Below are 20,979 nucleotides of genomic sequence, written 5' to 3'. Positions count from 1 at the left end.
GGAACGATGAATCTTGTGACGCTACCGTTGTTGCTTCTTTTCCAATTCTACATTCGAGTTGTCGACCTCTATCTTCTCTAGAATTTCTATTTTACTCCAAATATTGGAGCGAGGTAAATCCGAAGTCCTTCCTTTCGATCGCGAGACCGATGCTAGCTGTTGCGGGGTGCCAAGGGGTCTTGATTTGAGCTTGCACCTCGGGCCCCGATCTGATGATCATTGTTCTCCTGATGTTGCCTTATCCTTCGAGTTCCCCCTTTGAGAGATGGTGTGTTTGGAAGCGTGCCATTAAGCACTTCAGAACACCAGTTTAATATTTATAAAATTTTTTTAATTCTCAAACAATTACAAGCGCAGTATATGGTGAGAATGGGTTATATCCATAGGGAAGCAACGAAAAAATTACTACGTACTTAAGTTCGGGAAAGAGAACACAATTGGGAGTTGCAAAAACACATAATTTAATTAATTAAACTGAAATTCATTAACATAAAATTCAAACAGTGGTGGAAGTGAAAACTGCATAAAAATAAATAAATAAATAAAAGAACTAATTAAAAAGTCTATAATCCGATCAGAGGTAGCAATCTCCATATCTCTCCTTTGACCCTCAAACTTCTCGAGTTAGGCCTTCCGTCTTACCTGGTCAAATTTTAGATCTGCAGAAAAGAAAACAAAAATCAAACTGAATGAAAGTAAATTGCGGAAAGGAGAAAACGAAACTAAAAATTAAAGAATAGAAATAAAATCTTGAACTAGTGGTTGAGATCTGAATCCAAAAGTGGCAAAAGTGGCTTAGGTGAATTGCAAGCAGGAACCTCTCCTCTTGCCTGGGCGTCCTCCTCTTCCTCTACCCTTGAGCTTCTTAAGATTAGCCTCCTGTCTTACCTAGGGACAGAATTCATCCCTTTCTCAAGAGCCCTTGGATCCTTTTTATAGAGAACGGTGGATACAAGTGCAATTAGAGAGAGAGGGGTGGCAGTTGGGTTTTAGCAAAAACATGGGCACCCTAGGGTTTCTAATGAAGGGTTAGGATGGTTCTAGGTTGATCCTAAGGCTGAGAACAAAAGAAGAGGGCACCCAATATTATGTAGGGCTAAGATTTGGGCGCCCAAAAATAGATGGTGAGGATTTAGGTGCCTAGGGTTGAAAGGTGGAGATTAAAAGGAGTGGGTGGTGCCCTAGAGTGGATGGCTGAGATAGAGGATGGAATGGAGGGCTCAAAACTAGTTGTTATGGGCTGAATGGTGAGGATTAGAAGTTAGGTGGCACCCTAGGGTTTAAAAACTACAAAGAGAGTGCCCTAGAATGAATGATGGAGATTAGAAGAGGTGGAGGGTGGAGATTAAACATCTAGGGGCGGCTAAGGTTTGCTAAGGATGAAAAGAATGGGTTAGAAGGCACCCTAGGGTTTGCTAAGGAGAGGGGGGCATGCTAATACAGTAGGAGGGGCGTCATTCTAGGTTTAGAAGATAGGAGACATCCTCCTATTCTTAGTTTTTCACAAAAACACTCTCTCTCTCAGTTGGACTTTACACCAGCTTCCCAAAACTACAATTCAGCCATGAAACCTTCTCAGTTTTGCACAGAGACCCTAAGAGGTCACATCATTGAAATTAACTGGGAAAATAACACAACTTGACTACTCTAAGGCCGAAAATACCCCGAAAATGATGCCCTTAATGCATCAAAATGTAGAGTTATCAAGAGACTGGGGGAGTGAGTTGCCGATCTACTCTACCCCAAGGTGGGGTCTAACCCTTGGGAGGGACCGGTACTTATGAGGTTTTCCCATCCTGAGGAGGAGATCGGCGGACGCTCTGATGAGCCTGGTGCTAGGTTTGTCCTACTTGTTGGTTCAGCTGAAGAGGTGGAAGCTGTTGTTGATAATGCTGGTAGAAGTAGTACTGCTAGAACTTCCGGAATTGATGCATTTGTTGTATCTGAATCTGCATTGCCCTAATGCTCTGGGCGAGGTCTATGAACTGAGAGTGCCCGACCCCAGGAGGGATCACCGGAGGCTCCAAGAAGGTGGTAACCGCTTGGGGCAACGGGACACTGATCTGTTGTGATGTCTAAGGTGATGTTAGAGAGAGGATCCCTGAAGCAGTTAGGGGGATCGTGAAGTGTCCTATGGTCACTAAGGAGCCTTGGGGAAGTGACATCAAATACTCTTGCCCCTAGTGACGTTCATCTCAATACTCTTGCCTGGGGAAGTTGTCATTGAAAGGAGAATGTGGTAGATAAAGGTAGAGAAGCTAGACTTTTTGCTAGCATCCCACTGACGGCGCCAATTGATGGTGCGTGATCTGGAAGCTCCTAGCTGGAAGGTCGCTTGGATGTTGTTAGCATAGCGAGCTGGACTAATATGCAAAACAAAGATTAGAGAGACCGGGGTTGATGACCTGGGGAGGTCATTTTGATGCTTAAGTCAGTACTGTGGTTATTGGTTGTGAGCTGAAAGTTTGAGTGCTAGAGAGCTCATATGCTAGTAATTGCACGTACTTGGGTCTTAAGGGTTGATCCCCTTTTATAGCTGAGATGCCATGGGTCTTCTTGAAACGTTCCCGAGATCTTCGGCCCATAACATTAGTTTCCATTCTGCCTTAGGAGGAAGGTAATGTATCCGTTAATGGGGCTTATCTTTTACCTCCGATCCGGGTGGGATGAGGATAAGGTCAATAATCACGTGGTGTGATGTTGAGAAGTTCGAAGACAACTGGAAAGTCATTGGGTTCGATGATATGGTACTTCAGCGTACATGGGTACCATGGTGCTTTGGTCCCGAGGTGACTAAGTACCCGATCTCCCTCAATCTATTGGCAGGGCGCCATATGTTGACTTGTCGTCCTACTAGTAGATCACGTCCATGTGTCCTTTATACCAAATCACCCCTCATCATTTTCAATTTAGATGAATGTAAAGAAAGTAGGTTATCTAAAACAAATTAGAAAAAATTAAAAAAAAATGATTATATGAAAAAAAAGTATAGATTTACCAGTAGACTTATAGCGATAGCCGCTAAAGATGGCCTTGACTTAGCAGTACTCACAACTGCTGCCAAAAAATCACGTGTCAGACATATAGCAATTGCTGCTAAAGATGACCTTGACTATCGCTAAAAATCACGTGTCAGTAAAGTTTTAGCAACAATTTTGTATTTATACCTAGTGGCAATTTGCTGCCAATAAAGTTTGTAGCGGAAGTTTTAAAGACCTTTAGTGGTCAATTTTCTTGTAGTGCACATCATCCTAGCGCAGTCAGGCCGAGTGCATGCATGTGTGTGGCAGTCCGAGTGCACTCTCTCCGCAAGCCCTATAATTCAAACAAAATACATAGGGCAATAGATAAATCCAAGAATAGTGCTCTTCCTACTCCATGTGGGACTCAACACTCCACTAATAACAAAATAAATACCAAAAAGCAATGATGAATCTAATTTAGATCACGAAAAACCCAAGAAAAAATGTACCAACATATTAAATTTGAAAATGACCTAAAGTATCGCCATTATTAAGGGCCACAATTCGGGTCATGACCTAACTAGGTCATTCTTACAATACTGATACTTTTGATTGATCACCCAAACCTTGTTAAGCTTCACAGATACTATATTGTTACCTGAGGGGTTCCTCCTCTTCTATGGCTATTGTCTTTAACGGAATTCTGGCCATTTCTAGGGTATGGGGTCCATGGGGATAGGGTTTTTCATTGGTACAGGAATGGGGAGTGGCTCCCCATCTCTGTCCCGGCTTATTGCCATTCCTAGGGAGATAGAATCCTCTAACGAATTCATCATGACCTTTAGGCATTTCTCTTAAACTCGTCACGATTTAAAAAAAAAAAAAAAAAAACCTCCAAAGAGCCCTATCAATGAATTTTATTGTCAAAAACATACTTTCCATTAAGATTTTCATCACATCACCATTAGTGATCATTAATAGAAGTTGTCCAATAAGCATTTAAGTATTTTATATGACCAAACTATGCCTAATGACCACTCTACCTTATTAAATATTTTTACGATAAAATTACCCCCAATTACTATGGGCCTAGAGTAGGTCTATGCTTGGATTAGGCATAATTTTGTCATGAAAAATATTTAATGGAAATCTTAAATGAAGGTGAATTTTGTACAATCAAACTCGAAAGCTCTCTAAAGGTTTTAAAAAGCGATGCTAAGTTTAAGAGAAGTGAGAAAAAATTATGATGGGTTTTAGATAATTTCCCAAAAAAGTAATTTTCACCCAAAATATTCACCCAAAAAAGTAATTTTAACTTCAGCTCCTCCACTCTTGCCCTATGATACTCTTCAAAATATTCTCCATTTTTTTTTTCTTTTCATTAAGTGTTTTAATATAAAACCCCGCAATTTCAAAGATGGATCCAATGTAAAAGCATCGAGCATCCATGGTTGCATCCGTTTCTTTTATTTGTAAGTGCCTATAGGACCTGCTTTTACTTTTTCTTGAAGAAATATTACTTTTCTTCACATTAGAAAAAGGATCTGATACTTGTCTTTCCTCGCTGTACTCCTAAAGAAGCTAAATAAATACGCTCCCCCTCCCTCCCCCCCTCCCCTCTCCAAGTTTCTCCAATCTCATCTTGCAGAGAAGGTCCACGTCATCTGTTCTAACAGGTACACCTCCTTCCTCATTCTCTCTCTCTGAGATAGATTTTCATCTTTTTTGTTAGTGTAAAATGCATTTGAATGATAAACCAGGTAGAATAGTTTTATAAGTTGTAAATTGTAATGATATTCATTCAATCCCTGGCTGCATTTGTAAACAATGCAAATAAGTGTGAATGCCAATTTGTAGAGTGTAAAATGGTTTATATAAATTGTAAAGTTGGGTTAGTTTTGCACTGACAAATTTATCTTCTTACCAAACAGACTTTTAGTTGTACTGGATGCAAAGACAAATTCCAATAAACATATGTTTTTTATTTTTTATCAAAAGCCCACTTGAATGCAAATTTACTTCTTTTATATTGATGTACTTTTATAATTTATTATCAATGTAAATATGCATTGGTCCATCGTTTGTCAATACATAAATGTAATGTTTCCAAATACAAGCAAAAATGAACCAGAGTACAAATTTATCCTGAACCGGGATTTATATTCCATTTGCATTATTTTCAAACACAGCCTTAGCCTTAATTATTGGGAAGAGCGCAAATACAAATACATACAAAATACAAAATTTTGCACTCTACATATTTGTATTTGTACTTCTTCTAAATGACTATTATGAAGTTGCATGTGTCATGTTGGACAAGAAGAAGAATATCTCCATCAGTCAAAAGAGAATGAAACTTTGTGTGTGTGGCACAATTAAGGCCTTGTTCCTGTCCTGAGAATGTATTTACTAGGGTACTGTCAAATTGTGTGTGGCTCAATTGAGCCATTGACCAATTCCCCACTTTGTACAGTGTGAAAAAATGAGGCCTTAGAGCATGTTCCTAATTTATAATCACTTGGTGCTTATAATGCATGCACACAAATTTTCTAACACCTTTAACTGAAGTTGATGTTGTGAGGGGATTTATAACCAATAATTAATGACATCTCCACATCGACAAGTGTATATGCCCCCAAATCACTCATTATTATTGGTTATATAACCCCTAGTATACAGCCATCATGTTCAGATGATCCAGGCTAAATCCGTATTTTTTTATGCATTAAACGGCAAACTTCATTCATTAAGCAATGCTCAGATAACAAATCAATAGATCACAAGCAGCAAGAAAAACCGAAGAAAAACTATTAGATTTGAACATGACAAAGTAAAAACACTCCAGGAAAACAGACCAAACAAAAGGGGAAGGGGCGAAGGCTTGACAAGCAAAAGGGGGACTGTTTGAATGCCAATCTACTGTTAGGAAGTTACACTCTATATAAAATCCAGATTTCCTATACAAACTAATCTGTATGACAGGCGTCCAAGACTTTGTGTGATGCTCAAATGTTACTCTTTACACAAGTAAAATGGAAAATCTGCCATGCAGTAGTTGTCTAGTATAGAAAAAGAAGAGTTGAAAATCCGGTATCATTCCATTAGAGAGATTTTTTTTTTTTGAATTTCCTTTTACTTTCAATATATTTTTCCTTTTGGGTTATTATCTAAAAATTTCTCTTCACTTTTCACCATTTCTCTTCAATTTACCCTAATTTTTCCAAACCTGATCCCCTTGTTAGATCGTCTCTCTGCCAAAAACATCAATCCAAATTTTACAAAACTAAACTGATTAAATACATACCCACCGAGGAAGAAGTAGCAATTATTGTCTAGCTTTGATACACAATAAGTACTAACGTGTCAGGGAAATTCCCGTAAAATTTTTCATGAGACTCAACCTTGAGGAAAACGCTGTGTCTTGATCCGGTGCTAGTGATATTGATGACTAAGAATATTTAACATTATGTTGGTTCGATTGTAAGATGATTGATTGTACTCACAAATTAACAATTACTATCCCGTAAGCTTATGCAGCAGATGGCAATGATGATAATCTTGGTCAAGGCCCAGATCGGACTGGATGGTCGGACCAGAAAAACTAAAAATCGGTCACTTGATCAATTCCATTTTTTTAAACCGTTTTTTCTCTTAAAATCGTTGATTTTGATCAGCAAATTGTTGAATCGACTGGTTAACCGTTCGAATATTTTTGACCGTTTTCCAATTTTTTAATTTTTTTTCAGAATGGGCTGGTCATTCAGGTCGAACAGTCAGGCCATTCGAACAGGTAACCGGACTCCTGACCGGTTCAATCTCCAGTTCAGTTTTAAAAACCATGCTTAGCACCTATAATAGTGGGCTAACTTAGGCCTGGGCCCAGTTGCCTCTGCACAGTACAAAGCCGGGATTCCAGCCTTTCAATTCTGGGCCGGCCTATACTTGTATGTTGTCATTAGCGGGGTTGTTCGTGAGATGTAATGCAGAAAAAAAATTGTGAAAATTATTCAGTACTTTTCTTGAACATTATGTTTCTCTCTTATTTTCAATTAAACGGAACACAGACTAAAATCATAAGTATGATATTCAAAAATGGCACTGATCAGAGCTGTCCTTGAGAAATTCTGCTTCTACTTAAATACCCTAAACTTTTCGGGTATTTAAGTATAATTGGGTTTAAGAGTAAAGAAAGAAATCATGATATAGTAGGGGTTTTGAATCTTTTTACGCAAATTCCCTGTTTACATAAAATTCACTGTAATATATTTAACAAGTTTACTGTTTCTGGAAAATTGGATTCAAAGTCTAATTTAGAAGCCTTCTAGCCTATAAACATGCCTGCAATGACCAGTATAGTATGTGATCATCTTGATAAGAAATTCAATTTTCCTTGAATCATTTGTTGCAGTTGCACTAGTCATTTTTTCTTTGTTTACTCAAGATTTCTTATGCCTCGGCTATTATTTCCTTGTACATGACAGAAAAGATGTCATCCACATATATAACACCAAGACCAAGCTCAACAGAGGAAGGCAAATGTCCACCCTTTTTCCATTAAATTATACCATTGAATTTTGCTTTGTTTCAGCTTTGAAGGGAATATCCAATTTGATGAGGAATTGATTAAAATTGAAACAAAAAGACCAATCCCAAGTATTGCTCTTGTTAGGCAAAATTGAAGCAAAAGAAGCCCCATAACATTCTCGATTGGGTTAAAACTAGTTTGAGCACAATCCATGTATTGTTTTGTGGTCAGATGGGCTTTACGAAATTTTATTAATTTTTCTTTTAATTATTAAATTGTAAGATTGAATTTATTTTTATTAATTAATAAAATTTGCATTTTATTAATGCAATTAATTTTTAATCAAATTTATTACAAATAATTAATTTTAAAGTTACCCAAGTTATGATTAATTATAATTGTTATAAAATTATTAATGAAATTTTTTAATGTAATATGTGTTAAAGTTTTGTTACTTAATTTTGTATTTTTATTAATTAATTTTTAAATTATTAATTATTTAATTACTCAAAAATTAGACTTCAAACTTTAAATTTATATGGCTATTAAAGTTTCATCCAACCACATGCTTTGGTGATACGAAGAGAACTTTAAACAGCAAAATTAAGATTATTTGGTCATTCTAGATTTTGGGGTTTTGGTTATAATAAAAAAAGATAGTCCATCATAGAGGTAGGGGTGGTCACGAGCCGAACTGTTTACGAATTTTTCAAGCTCGGATCGGCTCGGTCTTCTAAACCAAGCTTTGAGCTGAATTAATCAAGCCAAGCTTGAGTTGAATACAGCTCGGCTCATGCGTCTCACGAGCCTAATTGAGTATATGTACATAGGGTGTCACCTCAGCTCGACTATTGAATTTGACCTTGGCTCAGCACCTCAGTTACTGAGAGAGACCTCGGTTCGGCACTTCAGCAATTGAGGGAGACCTAGGCTTGGCACCTCGATAGTTGAAGGAGACCTTGGCTCGGCACCTCGACAATTGAGAGAGACATTGGCTTGACACCTCATCAACTAAGGGAGACCTCGACTTGGCACCTTGGCACCTCGACAACTGCTAGGGGTGAGCCCAAATAAAACCGAATTACGAATCAAAAATTTCAGTTTCGGTTTTTTTGGTTTGGTTTTTTCGGTTTTTGGGTAATTCGGTTTTCGGTTTTGGTTTTCAAATTTAGAAATTTTGGTTAATCGAAAAAACTGAATTAATTAAAATTTATTATATGATATATAATATAATATGCTATATATTTATATATTATTAATATATTATATATAACTTATTATAATGAAATTAAATTTCATAATATATATTACAATATATATATATATATATATATATATATATTAGGTTATAGTATATAATATTATATATATATTAATTAAATTCGGTTTTTAATCGGAATAATCAAAAACCAAACCAAAAATTTTGATTTGGTTATTTCGGTTTTATTGTAATTCGGTTTTCATTTCGGTTTTCAAATTTTTAATTCAGCTTTAAAAATTTTGATTTATTTGATTCAATTTTTAACCGAATATTCACCCCTATCGATTGCTAGAGAAACCTACAATCAAAGATAGTAGAACTTGAGCCAAACTGAATTCAAACTTCTGAGCTTTTAACTTGAGCAAAACTCGAGCTCAAGTCTCTAGTTCAAATCAAGCTTGAACCAGATAATTAACGAGCAAGCCGAGCCCGAATAGTTTGATATTCAACTCACCTCGCCTCGAATCCACCTCTATTTTCAGGACCAAAGGGAAAAATACCACTCCAATTAATGCTTAACCGGCTGCCTCATTATGTCCATGAGTCTCTTGACAGCTGAAAAGTCAATGAGCAATTATACAAAGAGAGATTTATTTATAATTATTAGGGCTGTCAATGGATCTGGTCAGACCCGATAAGTCCGATGAACCCGGACCAATTGGACTGATTCTGGTTTCAGAACATGTCCCGATGAATCGGTTCCAGATTTTTAAAAAATCCCAATTACTATAGGATCGGAACCGGGTCCGCCTTGATCCGAACTGATTTTGGACCCAACCCCCCCCCGGCCATCTCACCGTCCATCAGCCGTTCATCCGTCCGGCAACTGTCCGCCCGTCCAGGTTGTATCTGTTATATTTTAGTTGGTTTTTTGTTGTTTTTTAACAGGGTTTTAGCTTTTAATTATAGCATCGTCGGGTCCATCCGATCGGATCCGATTGTCTGAAGAACCGATCGATTCAATTCTAAGTCCAAAATCACAGACCCTACAGTGTCTGGATCGGTTCCGGGTCTGTGGGAATGCTATTGGTTCCAGGAACCCAGAACCTATCCGTTGACAGCCCTAATAATAATTATCTACGATGAAGATCAAATTTCCAATTATTTCGTGTCTGCTGTATATAAACCATACTAGGTAGAGATATGGTTGAGCACTGACCTTATGTGCCAAAATAAGTTGAAAGTTTAATTGGTTTGGTTGGATCAAAACAGTGACAGATAATCTCCGGGAGGACTATGTAAAGTATCTGCCCCTATACAAGGCTGTGGATGGTGGTGAGTGGGAGAGTGCGGAAAGATTCCTTGCTGTCCATCCGGATGCAGTGAGAGCCAAGATCACATCTTTAGGGCAGACTGCTCTGCATATTGCGACTTTGAACGGCAATGTTGTAATGGTTGAGAAGCTGGTACAGTTGATGTCTAAAAATGATTTGCAAGTAACGGACAACCATGGTATCACAGCTCTTTCCATTGCTGCCGTTGGTGGAATCACAAGGATTGCTGAGGCCATGGTGAATGGAAATAGAGGTTTGGTATGTATACGGAATGCGTATGGTTATATCCCAGTTGTTGTGGCTGCTATCAGAGGCAGAAAGGATATGGTGCGCTTTCTTTACTCAGTCACACCACTGGTTGAATTTAATCCTGAGATAAGTAACAATAATGGAGTCACACTTCTTATTGAAACAATTTCTGCTGAGATCTACGGTGAGAACGTGGACATGTAATTAAGCTTATATATATAATATATATTTTAAGTAGCAGAAGCAATTCATTACAATATGTTGGTGATATCCTTATTGTTGTTTTTTTCTTCCAAAGATGTTGCTCTGAATCTACTCCAGCGTTTTCCAAGGCTAGCTATTACTAAAGATAAATTTGGTGAGACAGCACTCAGTACACTGGCTCGTAGGCCTTCAGCATTTCCAAGTGGAACTCAGCATAGTATTTGGGCGCAATGGATCTACTCAAGTGGGTGCCTCCATTTCTTTTTTTATTTGATCACACACGCATATACATATATACATGTACATATATATATATTCACGATTCTTGAAATATATATGGTACATGTGACAAGTTATGTTGGCCCAAAGACCCAAGGTTCAAAGTACCGATATGATACTCCTAATATAGGCCGTATCCTATCCATGATTATATATCCCACAAGTCATGCATATTGGCATGATACACCTCGACATTGGATTGTATTATACCGTATCGGTGGATACAATTTGATATGCATCGATACAGAAGTGTATTGATACCTATTTTAATGAAATTGTATATTGTGTTTTTGGATTGATTTCAAACTTCAATGAAAATGTAAAATTATAAACTAAATAGAAATATAATTATAAAAACTAAACTAAATAATTTAAAATTTTATTTCCCAAAAAAATTAATAAAATACTAAAAATATAAAAATAAAATAATTATATGTTTAAAATATATGTCAAATATAAAAAAATATTTATTATCTGAAAAAATAAAGTTATTATTTATATAAGAATTCTAAGTAAATTATTTTTTTCAAAAATTTAATAAAATTTGAAATAGAGTGATAATCATCGTATGATGTGCATGTGTTTTTGATTCCAATATTATTGATTATAATGTTTCTCTTCATATAAACTGTTCATAGATATTTTGACTTTAGATTTACTGTTACTAATATGTTTATGTGATTTTATGCATTTCCCTACATGTATCTGAGCATTTTTATATCTTTCATCATTATTCATGCATTTCTAAAATGTATTCATATCAAAATTGTTTGATACTGCTAATAGTCTGAACACTTTCAACATTTTATCATAAGTGAAAAGTGTAATAGTTTACGTTGTAGTTTTCTGGTTGATACGTCGAATAGCATGGAGTGCCCTTAAACCATTAGGTATGCGAAAAAATCAATCACTTGGATCATTTGATCTTTGGATAAATCATAATCTTTTATTTTTCTAACTATCTTATTGACTATCCAGGAATTCAGCAAGTGTACCAAAAGAAACTGGTACATATTCAAGTGATTGAAATACTAAAAGTTATTTGTTCTGAAATTGAAAAATTGGATGGAGCGCATCTTCAAGAGGCAGGAGTGTACTTTGCAATGCATAGAGCTGCCAAATTTGGGATTGTTGAGATTGTTGATGGAATCATCGACTCCATTCCCAATACACTATATGCCTTAGATGAAAATGGTCAAAGCATAATTACAGTTGCAATTGTACATCGACAACATAAAGTCTTCAACCTCATATATGGGATGGGTACAAAAGAGAGCTACATCATGCCATTTGATAAACAGCAAAACACTATGTTACATTTAGCTGCAATGTTATCACCTTACTCACAGCTTAGTAGAGTCTCTGGGGCAGCTTTGCAGATGCAACGGGAGCTTCAATGGTTTAAGGTAAGCTCTTTTTTATTAACTCCGGATGATGAACAATTTGGGTTCAGATCTATTGGAGACAAAACCATGCATTGCCCCAATGTACATGATTATGTCTCCAACAGTTCCAAACAATTTCATTTGTCTTTGCATGACACTAATTAGTATATTATCAAACAATTTCATGTTATTTTAGCCAAGTTCACGTATACGCCTCACATAGTGCACCCCACAGGCGCCTGGCCCAGAGCACATCTGAACCGTGTACCGGGAACATCTCCCAATGACAAGTAAAGAAGATGTTTCCAATGCACTCTAAGATATGCATGCATGTATGGCACCTATGGGACACTGATGTAATCTCGTTTTAGCCATGGGCTAGAAAAACAAGGAAATCAGAACCTTCAATATATTGTTGTGTCCCTACCTTGAATTAGATGAAGTGATGCCATGGTGATGTTACAACTGAACATCAGAGGCAAAGGGCTAAAACCATGTCCTAGAAAAAGTGAACTCATCAACTCGTGGTATCTACCTCTAAAACTATTTAAACTGTCAAATAATAGGAGGTAGAGAAGTTTGTACCACCCAAGTACAAAGAATTCCAAAATTCAAATGGCCAAACACCTCAAACATTGTTTACAGAGGCACACAGGAACTTGGTCAAGGATGGGGAGAAGTGGATGAAGGACACAGCAACATCATGTATGGTTGTGGCAACTCTGATTGCAACAATTATGTTTACAGCAGCGTTCACTATGCCAGGGGGAAATAATAGTGATTCAGGCATTCCTATTTTTCTACACACTAAAGCTTTCATGATTTTTATTATCTCGGATGCATTTTCGCTCTTTTCTTCTACCACCTCGGTGTTGATGTTTCTAGGAATCCTCACATCACGATATGCAGAAGAAGATTTTCTAGTATCATTGCCCAAGAGATTGATAATCGGTCTTGCCACTCTATTCTTCTCAGTAGCAACTATGATGATAGCTTTTGGTGCAACACTTTTCATTGTTCTTCATCATCGAGCTAAATGGACAGCCATTCCTATAATTTTGCTTGGTAGTGTCCCAGTTGCCTTGTTTGTATTATTGCAGTTTCCCCTTCTTGTTGACATGATAGTCTCCACATACGGATCTGGCATCTTCGGTCTAGGAAAGTGATAGGTTAAGGCTGTGTAGGTACATGTTTGAGAGAGAGAGAGAAGAGATTGAATATCTACTATAAAGTGTGTTTTATTTTTTTCTGACATATTAATTAATGACATTCGTTGTTTTAGATTTGTGAATTTGTAACTTGGGATTGTGGAAAATTGGATTAATCTATTATTCCAATACTGAACTTGGATCTGATCAGAATGATTTCGAGAGAGAGAGAAAGAGATAGAAAGAAAGAGACGGATAAATTATACGAATCTCCTGAATTACTGACGTTTCAACAAGTAACACAATTTTTTACGTTTTCATGATAAAAAAATGACTATATGTAATAGTCATAGGTTTCTTTTGCCTCTGGAGTCTCCAAGTAGTGAATGAGAAAGTACAAGGAATTATGGCTTTCTAATTTGAGGATGGCTTATTGGTATATATGTTTACTGGTTTGCTCAAGCATTGATGTGGAATCAATTTCCACCACCATCAATTTGAGGAAATGGGGTGGGGTGGGGTGGGGGGTTATTATAATTAGTGTGTGTGTTCACATTAAGGGGTGAACCTAAAGTTTGACGATATGAGGCTTTATAATTTGCAAAGCCCTTGTGTAATTAAAGTCGTCTATATAAGCATATATTCACTATCCACATATTATGTTGCAAATGGTTTACGGGGCCATTTTGGAGTATTTAATTAACTTCATATACAACTACTTTAATTAATTCAACTGCTTTGAAGAAGCTTGTCCACTTTGGCTGTCTGGGAAAAGCATCCTTATTGGCTAGTTGCTTGAGAGGTTCATTCGCATGACACTTTACTTCACCTAGACCGCCTTTGTCAAGTCTTTACACGCCAGCTGGTAACTTTTTAAGAAGCCTGGAAGCTTGGTTTTGTGTCTTTCTCCGTTTGGATGGAGAATGATCTTCTGGCCAGAAGACGTGACCCCTAAAAGATGCAAAAAGCCCAATTTCTGTCTAATTTCGAGAAGCTTGAAATGACCGCGCTTAGATGCGTTAAGAGCTTGCTAATACGTGTGTCATTGATGACACGCTGACCAAAATAAACAATGCCATTTCGATGGTTTCCCATTTTCTCAAACATTTGGGGCCTCAAAACTGATGCCACTCCTCTTCTTCTTCGTCTGGTCAGGCATGTCGCTTCTCTTCCTCCTTCATCTCTGCGTCTTCTTTCTTCTTCTTCCTTCATTGTCCGTTTCTATTTTTTTCTTGTTTTCTTACCATTTTCAACTTGCAGAGGAACCATTGAAGAACGATTCTGCCTCTGTGACAAATCAGAAGTGATTTTGGCAGTCAAGGTACAACCCACACACTACAGGAAAACTAGGCATTAGCGGCAGTTTTTTAACTGACACATAAATGGCTGCCGCTAGAAATACTTGTCTTTAGCGACAGTCATTTAAAATTTCCACTATAACAAGCCCTGTGAAAAATACGTTTTTCTTCCTCCCGCTCTTCTCTTTTCTCATTTATTTGTCTTCCCGCTCTCTCTCTCTCTCTCTCTCTCTCAGAGTCAGACCTCTGCTCACTCATTTCTCATTTCTCTCAGTCTTCCTTCACCATCGAACGCATCCCTGTGACGGCACCGGCAACAACGTCTAATAGGTAAAACTCTCTCTCACTCTATGGGCGACATGGATTCCGGCTTCTTCCAGTGAGCTTTAGATTATAGGAATCTATGATTGAGATGGTTTTCACATTTCTATTTCTGCGTTTCCTCAATCCCATTATCAAAAGGATTTCACAGGGGAGGATTTGGCAGAACCTGCGGCTGTGATCTCATGAAGCTATTTGCTGCATTTCCAGTGGAAATTCTTGGGTAGGTACATCGCTGAGATAATTTGGTTGTTATTTAAGAGGAATAAATCCATTTATGACCAGATATTCTTCACAGGTGTTTGAGGATGCGTACAAGTCACCATTGAACATTGCTGCATTTCCAGGTAATTCCTCATTTGACATTTTTGTGGCTTTCATATATGGGTCGAATTTGTGTGCTTCATTTCACATGTGGGTCGAATTTGTGTTAAGTTTGAGATTGTCCGGTCCATATATAGGGTCATCGTTTAGGGCTCAAGTATTCTTGTTTTGGCTTTCATTATGCAAGGCTGCGATTTTCTCCGCCTCTGCTCTTCGCTATTTGCTGCGAATACAAGGAAGCTTCGAGCATTCATCCATATGGGAGGAATGACGTGGCCAGTTCTTGTCACTGATGTAATACACAGCAGGAACGACCTTTTTTACTTTCTTTTGGCTGGCCACGTTAGTCGTTTCTGTGTGCGTGTCTGATTTTTGTGGCCACTCTATCTCCATACAAGTGAAGTGGTTGAGGTTTCAAATGTTTTAATTTAGAAAATAAAGACTTTTGTTGAATCAGGGCACCTGACACGAGGGGACAGTTCTATGTTGACAGATGAGATAACATTAAAGGCTGAAAGCCTGTCTAGCTTCAGTAGTCTTTCCTCACTCAACTAATCAAAGTGATGAATGAATTGAAACCTTTAGCTCGCTTGGAAAGATAGTGCAAATAAAATACATACAAAATACAATAAGTATTTGTATTGGTACCCCTTCCAAATGAGCCAGCCTTGGAGGATGACTCCATTGGCTGAAAAAAGAGCTACTAATAGATGATAAAGTAAGGAACAGTGTCGTTACAGACTAGAAAGCATTGTAATTGGCGTTCTGCAACTTTCTCCACCACATGCACAGATGCCACTTTAGTTTTCTTTTTTTACTTGGGTTTTGTTATATATCACCTTATAACAGGTCTCTAAGGATGAATTGCAACATTGATCCCTGACATCTACGGAGTGTGCTTGTAACCTGATACTTTGTATATCAGATTCCTAAATGACTGGGAAATTTGTTGCCTTTGTTTCTGATGGGCACCTAAATGTCTTATTTCTTTATTCTTCTTATCGAGGCTCTTTTTGCGACTCAATGAATTGATCTAAGATGGAGAGCCTGTGAGTTCAAAATTCAGCCATTGGCAATTAGGTCATAATTTTGTCACTATCATTATCATATTGGTTTTAATTTCCACTTCATTTAACCATTTTTAGTTAATCGTATAACATATGTATAGAATCAAATTGGATTTAAGTTGAACAAGAAAGTTATTCCGTTTGAATTTACTATTGTAGTATGATTTCTAGTGTAAAATCATAGTTGGCTCTTATGGAAAAATGCTAGACTCTTAACCGGTTTAGTAGCTTAGTACCTGTATTTTTTATATGCAAATCCAGGTTGTTCTATTTCCTTTTAATTGAAAAGAATTCCCAAATCTTTGTGATATTAATTTGTCATTATGTAATTTCTGGATGGTTACTTGAACTAAATAGCTTATCTAGATTGGCCTTGGAGGTTTGGACTAGTTTTACATTTGATTTTATTTTGCTGGCCTTAGGGTAATTTGGAAACTGATTTAGTTTTTGTTGTATTGTACCCACAATTATAAGAAAAGATGCAGCTTTGGATTTTGATCTCCTTGTCTCCCCTCCATGATTGATATTAGAATGAATATTGTGCTTTATGGGCAGAAATTTTGGTTGCAATAAACTGAAGCCCCTAGTTGATTTATTTGTCCCATGGAACTAGAAGCATGAAATGTCTGAATCCACTCTGTTTCTGTTAACTGAAACAGGGATTTGATGAATAGGCCAATGGGTTGAAACATATTTCATGTAGTATTTCATGAATAAGCTAATGATTTTCCTCTTCTAGTGTTTCCTCTTCACTTCTAATGTTTATCAGTTTTAATGCTTAATCGGTTTTACTGATTTATCAATTCTAATGTTTATCAGTTCTATTGCAATGATTTATCAGTTCTAATGCTTCATGTTCTAGTGATTTTTTTTCATGATTTTATGAACAAAGTAAATAGTTTTTATTGAATTTATTTTCTGTAGATCTATAAAAAATATTTGGGTAAATTACAAACATCCCTGTACTATGGGTCTGCGCGACAAAGACCCCCTGTATTATGAACGTCAGACAAAGACCCCATTCTGTTAGCCTTCCATCCAAAAATGCCGTTACAATATTTTTTAATCCCCAGATTACCCTTGTAATATCTATTTCTGATGAGAAATACTATTCATCTTCCCCAACCTCATGATACATGAACCAGCGGTGGTAATTCCCATATGGGAATGGGGTCGTGAGGCTGGTAAACGTCGAACACCTTACTGGTAAAACAGTTTGAACTTCAACCCAGCAAACAAAAGTTTGAACTACAGATCTAGAGAGAAAAATAAAAAAGAGCAGCAGAGAAAAACAGAGATCAGTTCCAAGGAAGAATCCGCCAATCCTTACATGATGAGAGATTTCCTCCATTGAACACCTGACTAGTTAGAGGCCTCTAGCTGCAACTACTTGCCCTATAACCTATTAGCCTCGTTGAAAGGAAAAAAAAAAAAAAAGAGGGAAGCACAGTGATGATGGAAATAAGAGAACCAAACCACAAAACACAAACACAAATGCACCCCAATGGTCAAAGTATCAAACAACAACACAAATATGATCAAGAAAGCGCAAAATGAAAAAGAATTTCAACTGCCGCCGTCACCACCATCACTACCGTAGCCCCCAATAACAGCATCACCGTGATGAACATTACCGCCTCCATTTTCGTCTCCGTGACCACCACTATCATGATGCTGGGTAGCAACTTCACCAACATGTTCGACAATATCATCAAAGCCATCCCCTTTATCCTCGGCACCATTTCTAGAGGTGCAGACAACATCAGTAGCAGCTGCTGCAATACCGCCCGCACCCAACAAAATGGCCTTGCCACCATCTTTGGTTCTCTTGTGCTTAGTAGCTACTCCTTGTTGTTCTATATCATCGTATCATGAGAAGCATTGTGAGCCAAAGGCCTACGACCTTCACTTCTGGGAACCTTGCACGGTTTGATACTTCGCTTCTTACGGCCGCTCTTGCAGAGGCAAGCTAGAAAATCTCCGAGCAACATGGTCTACTATAGACCCACGGGCAGTACTCAGAGCAATTGCAAAGGCTTCATCTTCCTTGTGGATGTCCCCCCACTATTGGTTCTGTATAGTGTATACCTTAGACTTTGCATTGTTGTTATGCAGCAATAATTAACCAGAGGAAGACTTCTCTGCTGGGTCTATATCTTCCTTTATTATTAAGGTGACGCTCTTTTCCTCGTCAAGTTCTTGTTGTCGTATGCATGTTCTCTTGAGCCTTCTTGACGAATCCGCACTCTAATTGCGGACTGTAGACAATCATGCATGGTTTTAGCGAAAACAGAGGAAGGTGGGAAGAAGGAGAGGAGAGAAAGGAGAAGGGGAAGAGAGACTGGGGGAGAGAGAGGGAGAGAGAGAGAAATGTGAAGGAATTTGAGGTAAAAGGGATTACCGTTGGTTCATATATGGTGAGGTCAGGGAAGATGAACAGTGTTTTCTTCCAATTATTGTTATTACAAGGGTAATATGGGGATTAAAAATATTGTAACAAGAGAAAAACTACAGAAGGGGGTCTTTATCTCATGATCATAGTACAGGAGGGTCTTTGTCACAAAACAAAGCATAGAGGAGTCTTTGTCACAAATCCCATAGTACAGGTGGGTCTTTGTAATTTACCCAAAATATTTTAATGCTTAATCGATTTCATGATTTTTTGTAAATTTTTTTCATGTTACCAAATTGTCTTCCAGCTTTCATGCTTAATCGGTTTCAGGGTGATTGTTTTAATGCATTGGGTTGGGTTAGGGTTAACCTCAACTTAAACACTTTGGCCCAACCCAACACAAGTTGTACCCTTAGTGCCAGTAGATATCTTTGACCTTATTCTTCAGAGCAGGATTACTATAGACATCCTTTGACATGGAACCATGTAAAGCCAAAGGTGCAAATCTGTCATGATGATAGATAAAGATATTTTGAGAAAAGAGAGAAAAGAGTTGTCGGTAATAAATGGGCCCTTATATGTTAAGATCCAAATATTCAATCAGCCCGATTAGCTCCAGACTTTGTATAGTTTGGGCTTGGATCTGGTCTTGGTGTTTTCTAATTATTTGGTTCAGAATTGATTAACCCTAAAGAGATAAGTGCACACTCCTTTTTGTTTTTATTTTGGTTTCTCATCTTCCCATCACCCCTTGTTCTTAAGTCAGTTGAGTGAATAACCGAGCTAGTGTCAAAGAGGTTGAAATTCAGACAGTTGGGTCAGAGTTGGAGCTGTCTCCCAAACCCAAACCCTAATTAAGGGAGTGTTCCAATGAATAGTAGTTTTGTTTTATAACATGAAGACAACTAGAACAGCAGCATCTTTGTGTTATCTTTTGGTGACATTTACTGGTAGTATTTGGTGATGCCAACCACCAAACATATGGCCCTCACCTTTTTACTTGGACATGGAAAAGGCATATCTATTTCTTACTCAAGCAAGGCCAGGTATCACTATCTGTTACAACGGTCTCTGTAGACGTGGATAAATGGTATAATCTTGATCAGCAATGCAAATTTATATTTGGTGAATATAAATTTCATTTCTATTTCAATCAAGCCTATTTGCCTAGGTTTATCTATTCATATTTTGATCAGCAGTGCAATCCACATAGAGTTGTGAAATTTTCTATCAATTCTACTGCCTTCTTATTCCTTTCCTATGAAGTTCCAATTTCCAACATTTGATCCTTTGATAGTTGTCCAGGTGACCTCTTGATAGGCAACATGGGAGTTGGTCCATATATCATATACTTCTCCACTATTAAATAGTTTCGTTTCATCATAAACTTCATGTTGTAGATCTGATGTAAAAAGACATGTCTACATATACCTTTTATTTAACGTATCTTTCTTACTTGGTGAACTTGGTTGCTTGGGGGTTGTACCAACAAGTTTTTTGAAACTATCAAACTCTATTTTCTTCTTTTGTGTAGTTTTATATTATGGTCATTTGCATATTTTTTGGGTTCAGCTACCACAAGTGACTCCTATCATTGCAAGTAATTTGTATTATTTGCTTATTCAACACAAAATTTAAAATGATTCTAAAAATTTTATAGCAACTAATGATCTGATTATTATATAGATGGAAAATAATGTAGTCAATACCACAACATTTGAAGATGCACCTATTATTAATGCAAATTAGACTCTTGCGCAAGAAAATATTTTCATAGATTTACTAGTAGTTTCAGTGTGAGGGAATGGTTTCTAGGTGTCTGAAACCAAGTGTTTGGAAGGATGTCCAACGAAGTTTTTTTGCACAATTTGGGTTGAAGTTTAACAATAAATACTTCAGTATCAAAATACAAGATCTAAAAAGTAGGTATAAGAAGTTTAAGAAATTGAGGTTTGGACAAATGGGATTTGATTAGGACGAAGAGAAGCAGATGGTTGTAGCATCCCTAAAGACATGAGAAAATTATTTATTGGTATTTCATGAACTTTGAATTTATTTAGAGATCACCTTTATTTGGGACCTTATATGTATGTAAATGTATATGTTGATTGGTGTCACCTTATCTTTTAATGCTAACCCTAAGGCAAAAAGATTTCATAAATATGGGTTGTCTAGAGTGTTACAAGTTTTGTATGTCCTTAACTTCAATCAAGATAATGTACTTTATGAGTTTATTGTAAATGAATAAAAGTGCATATTTAATTTATGTTCTCTTAGTATGTTTCTGTG

General features: G+C 37.1%; 2 protein-coding genes across 7 annotated transcripts; both read left to right on the top strand.

Annotated features, from left to right (window-relative positions):
• Positions 1 to 1,780: 1,780 nt before the first annotated feature.
• On the top strand, positions 1,781 to 13,360 carry LOC148876178 (protein ACCELERATED CELL DEATH 6-like). Its single transcript, XM_088966575.1, has 5 exons — positions 1,781 to 1,895; positions 9,962 to 10,456; positions 10,571 to 10,693; positions 11,734 to 12,161; positions 12,707 to 13,360. The coding sequence occupies exons 1-5, from the start codon at positions 1,781 to 1,783 to the stop codon at positions 13,304 to 13,306; spliced, it is 1,761 nt and encodes a 586-aa protein (XP_088822701.1). The 3' UTR covers positions 13,307 to 13,360.
• Positions 13,361 to 14,238: 878 nt separating this feature from the next.
• Positions 14,239 to 20,261, top strand: LOC148876177 (uncharacterized). Of its 6 annotated transcripts, none has more exons than XM_088943369.1 (6): positions 14,239 to 14,443; positions 14,549 to 14,609; positions 14,861 to 14,916; positions 15,059 to 15,130; positions 15,206 to 15,254; positions 19,996 to 20,261. In XM_088943369.1, the coding sequence occupies exons 1-5, from the start codon at positions 14,361 to 14,363 to the stop codon at positions 15,234 to 15,236; spliced, it is 303 nt and encodes a 100-aa protein (XP_088799495.1). In that variant the 5' UTR covers positions 14,239 to 14,360; the 3' UTR covers positions 15,237 to 15,254; positions 19,996 to 20,261. The 6 variants fall into 6 exon arrangements, 3 of the variants coding, with proteins under 3 accessions (XP_088799495.1, XP_088799500.1, XP_088799508.1); XM_088943374.1 differs by having other exon boundaries at positions 19,988 to 20,261; XM_088943382.1 differs by lacking the exon at positions 19,996 to 20,261 and adding an exon at positions 15,419 to 15,828.
• The last annotated feature ends 718 nt before the right edge of the window (positions 20,262 to 20,979 follow it).

Source organism: Nelumbo lutea, chromosome 1 (assembly GCF_056320005.1).
Source record: "Nelumbo lutea isolate HS-2025 chromosome 1, American lotus-T2T, whole genome shotgun sequence".
Classification (NCBI taxonomy): domain Eukaryota; kingdom Viridiplantae; phylum Streptophyta; class Magnoliopsida; order Proteales; family Nelumbonaceae; genus Nelumbo; species Nelumbo lutea.
Note: the sequence above shows the minus strand (reverse complement) of the source record. Positions and strands in the feature narration are given on the sequence as shown.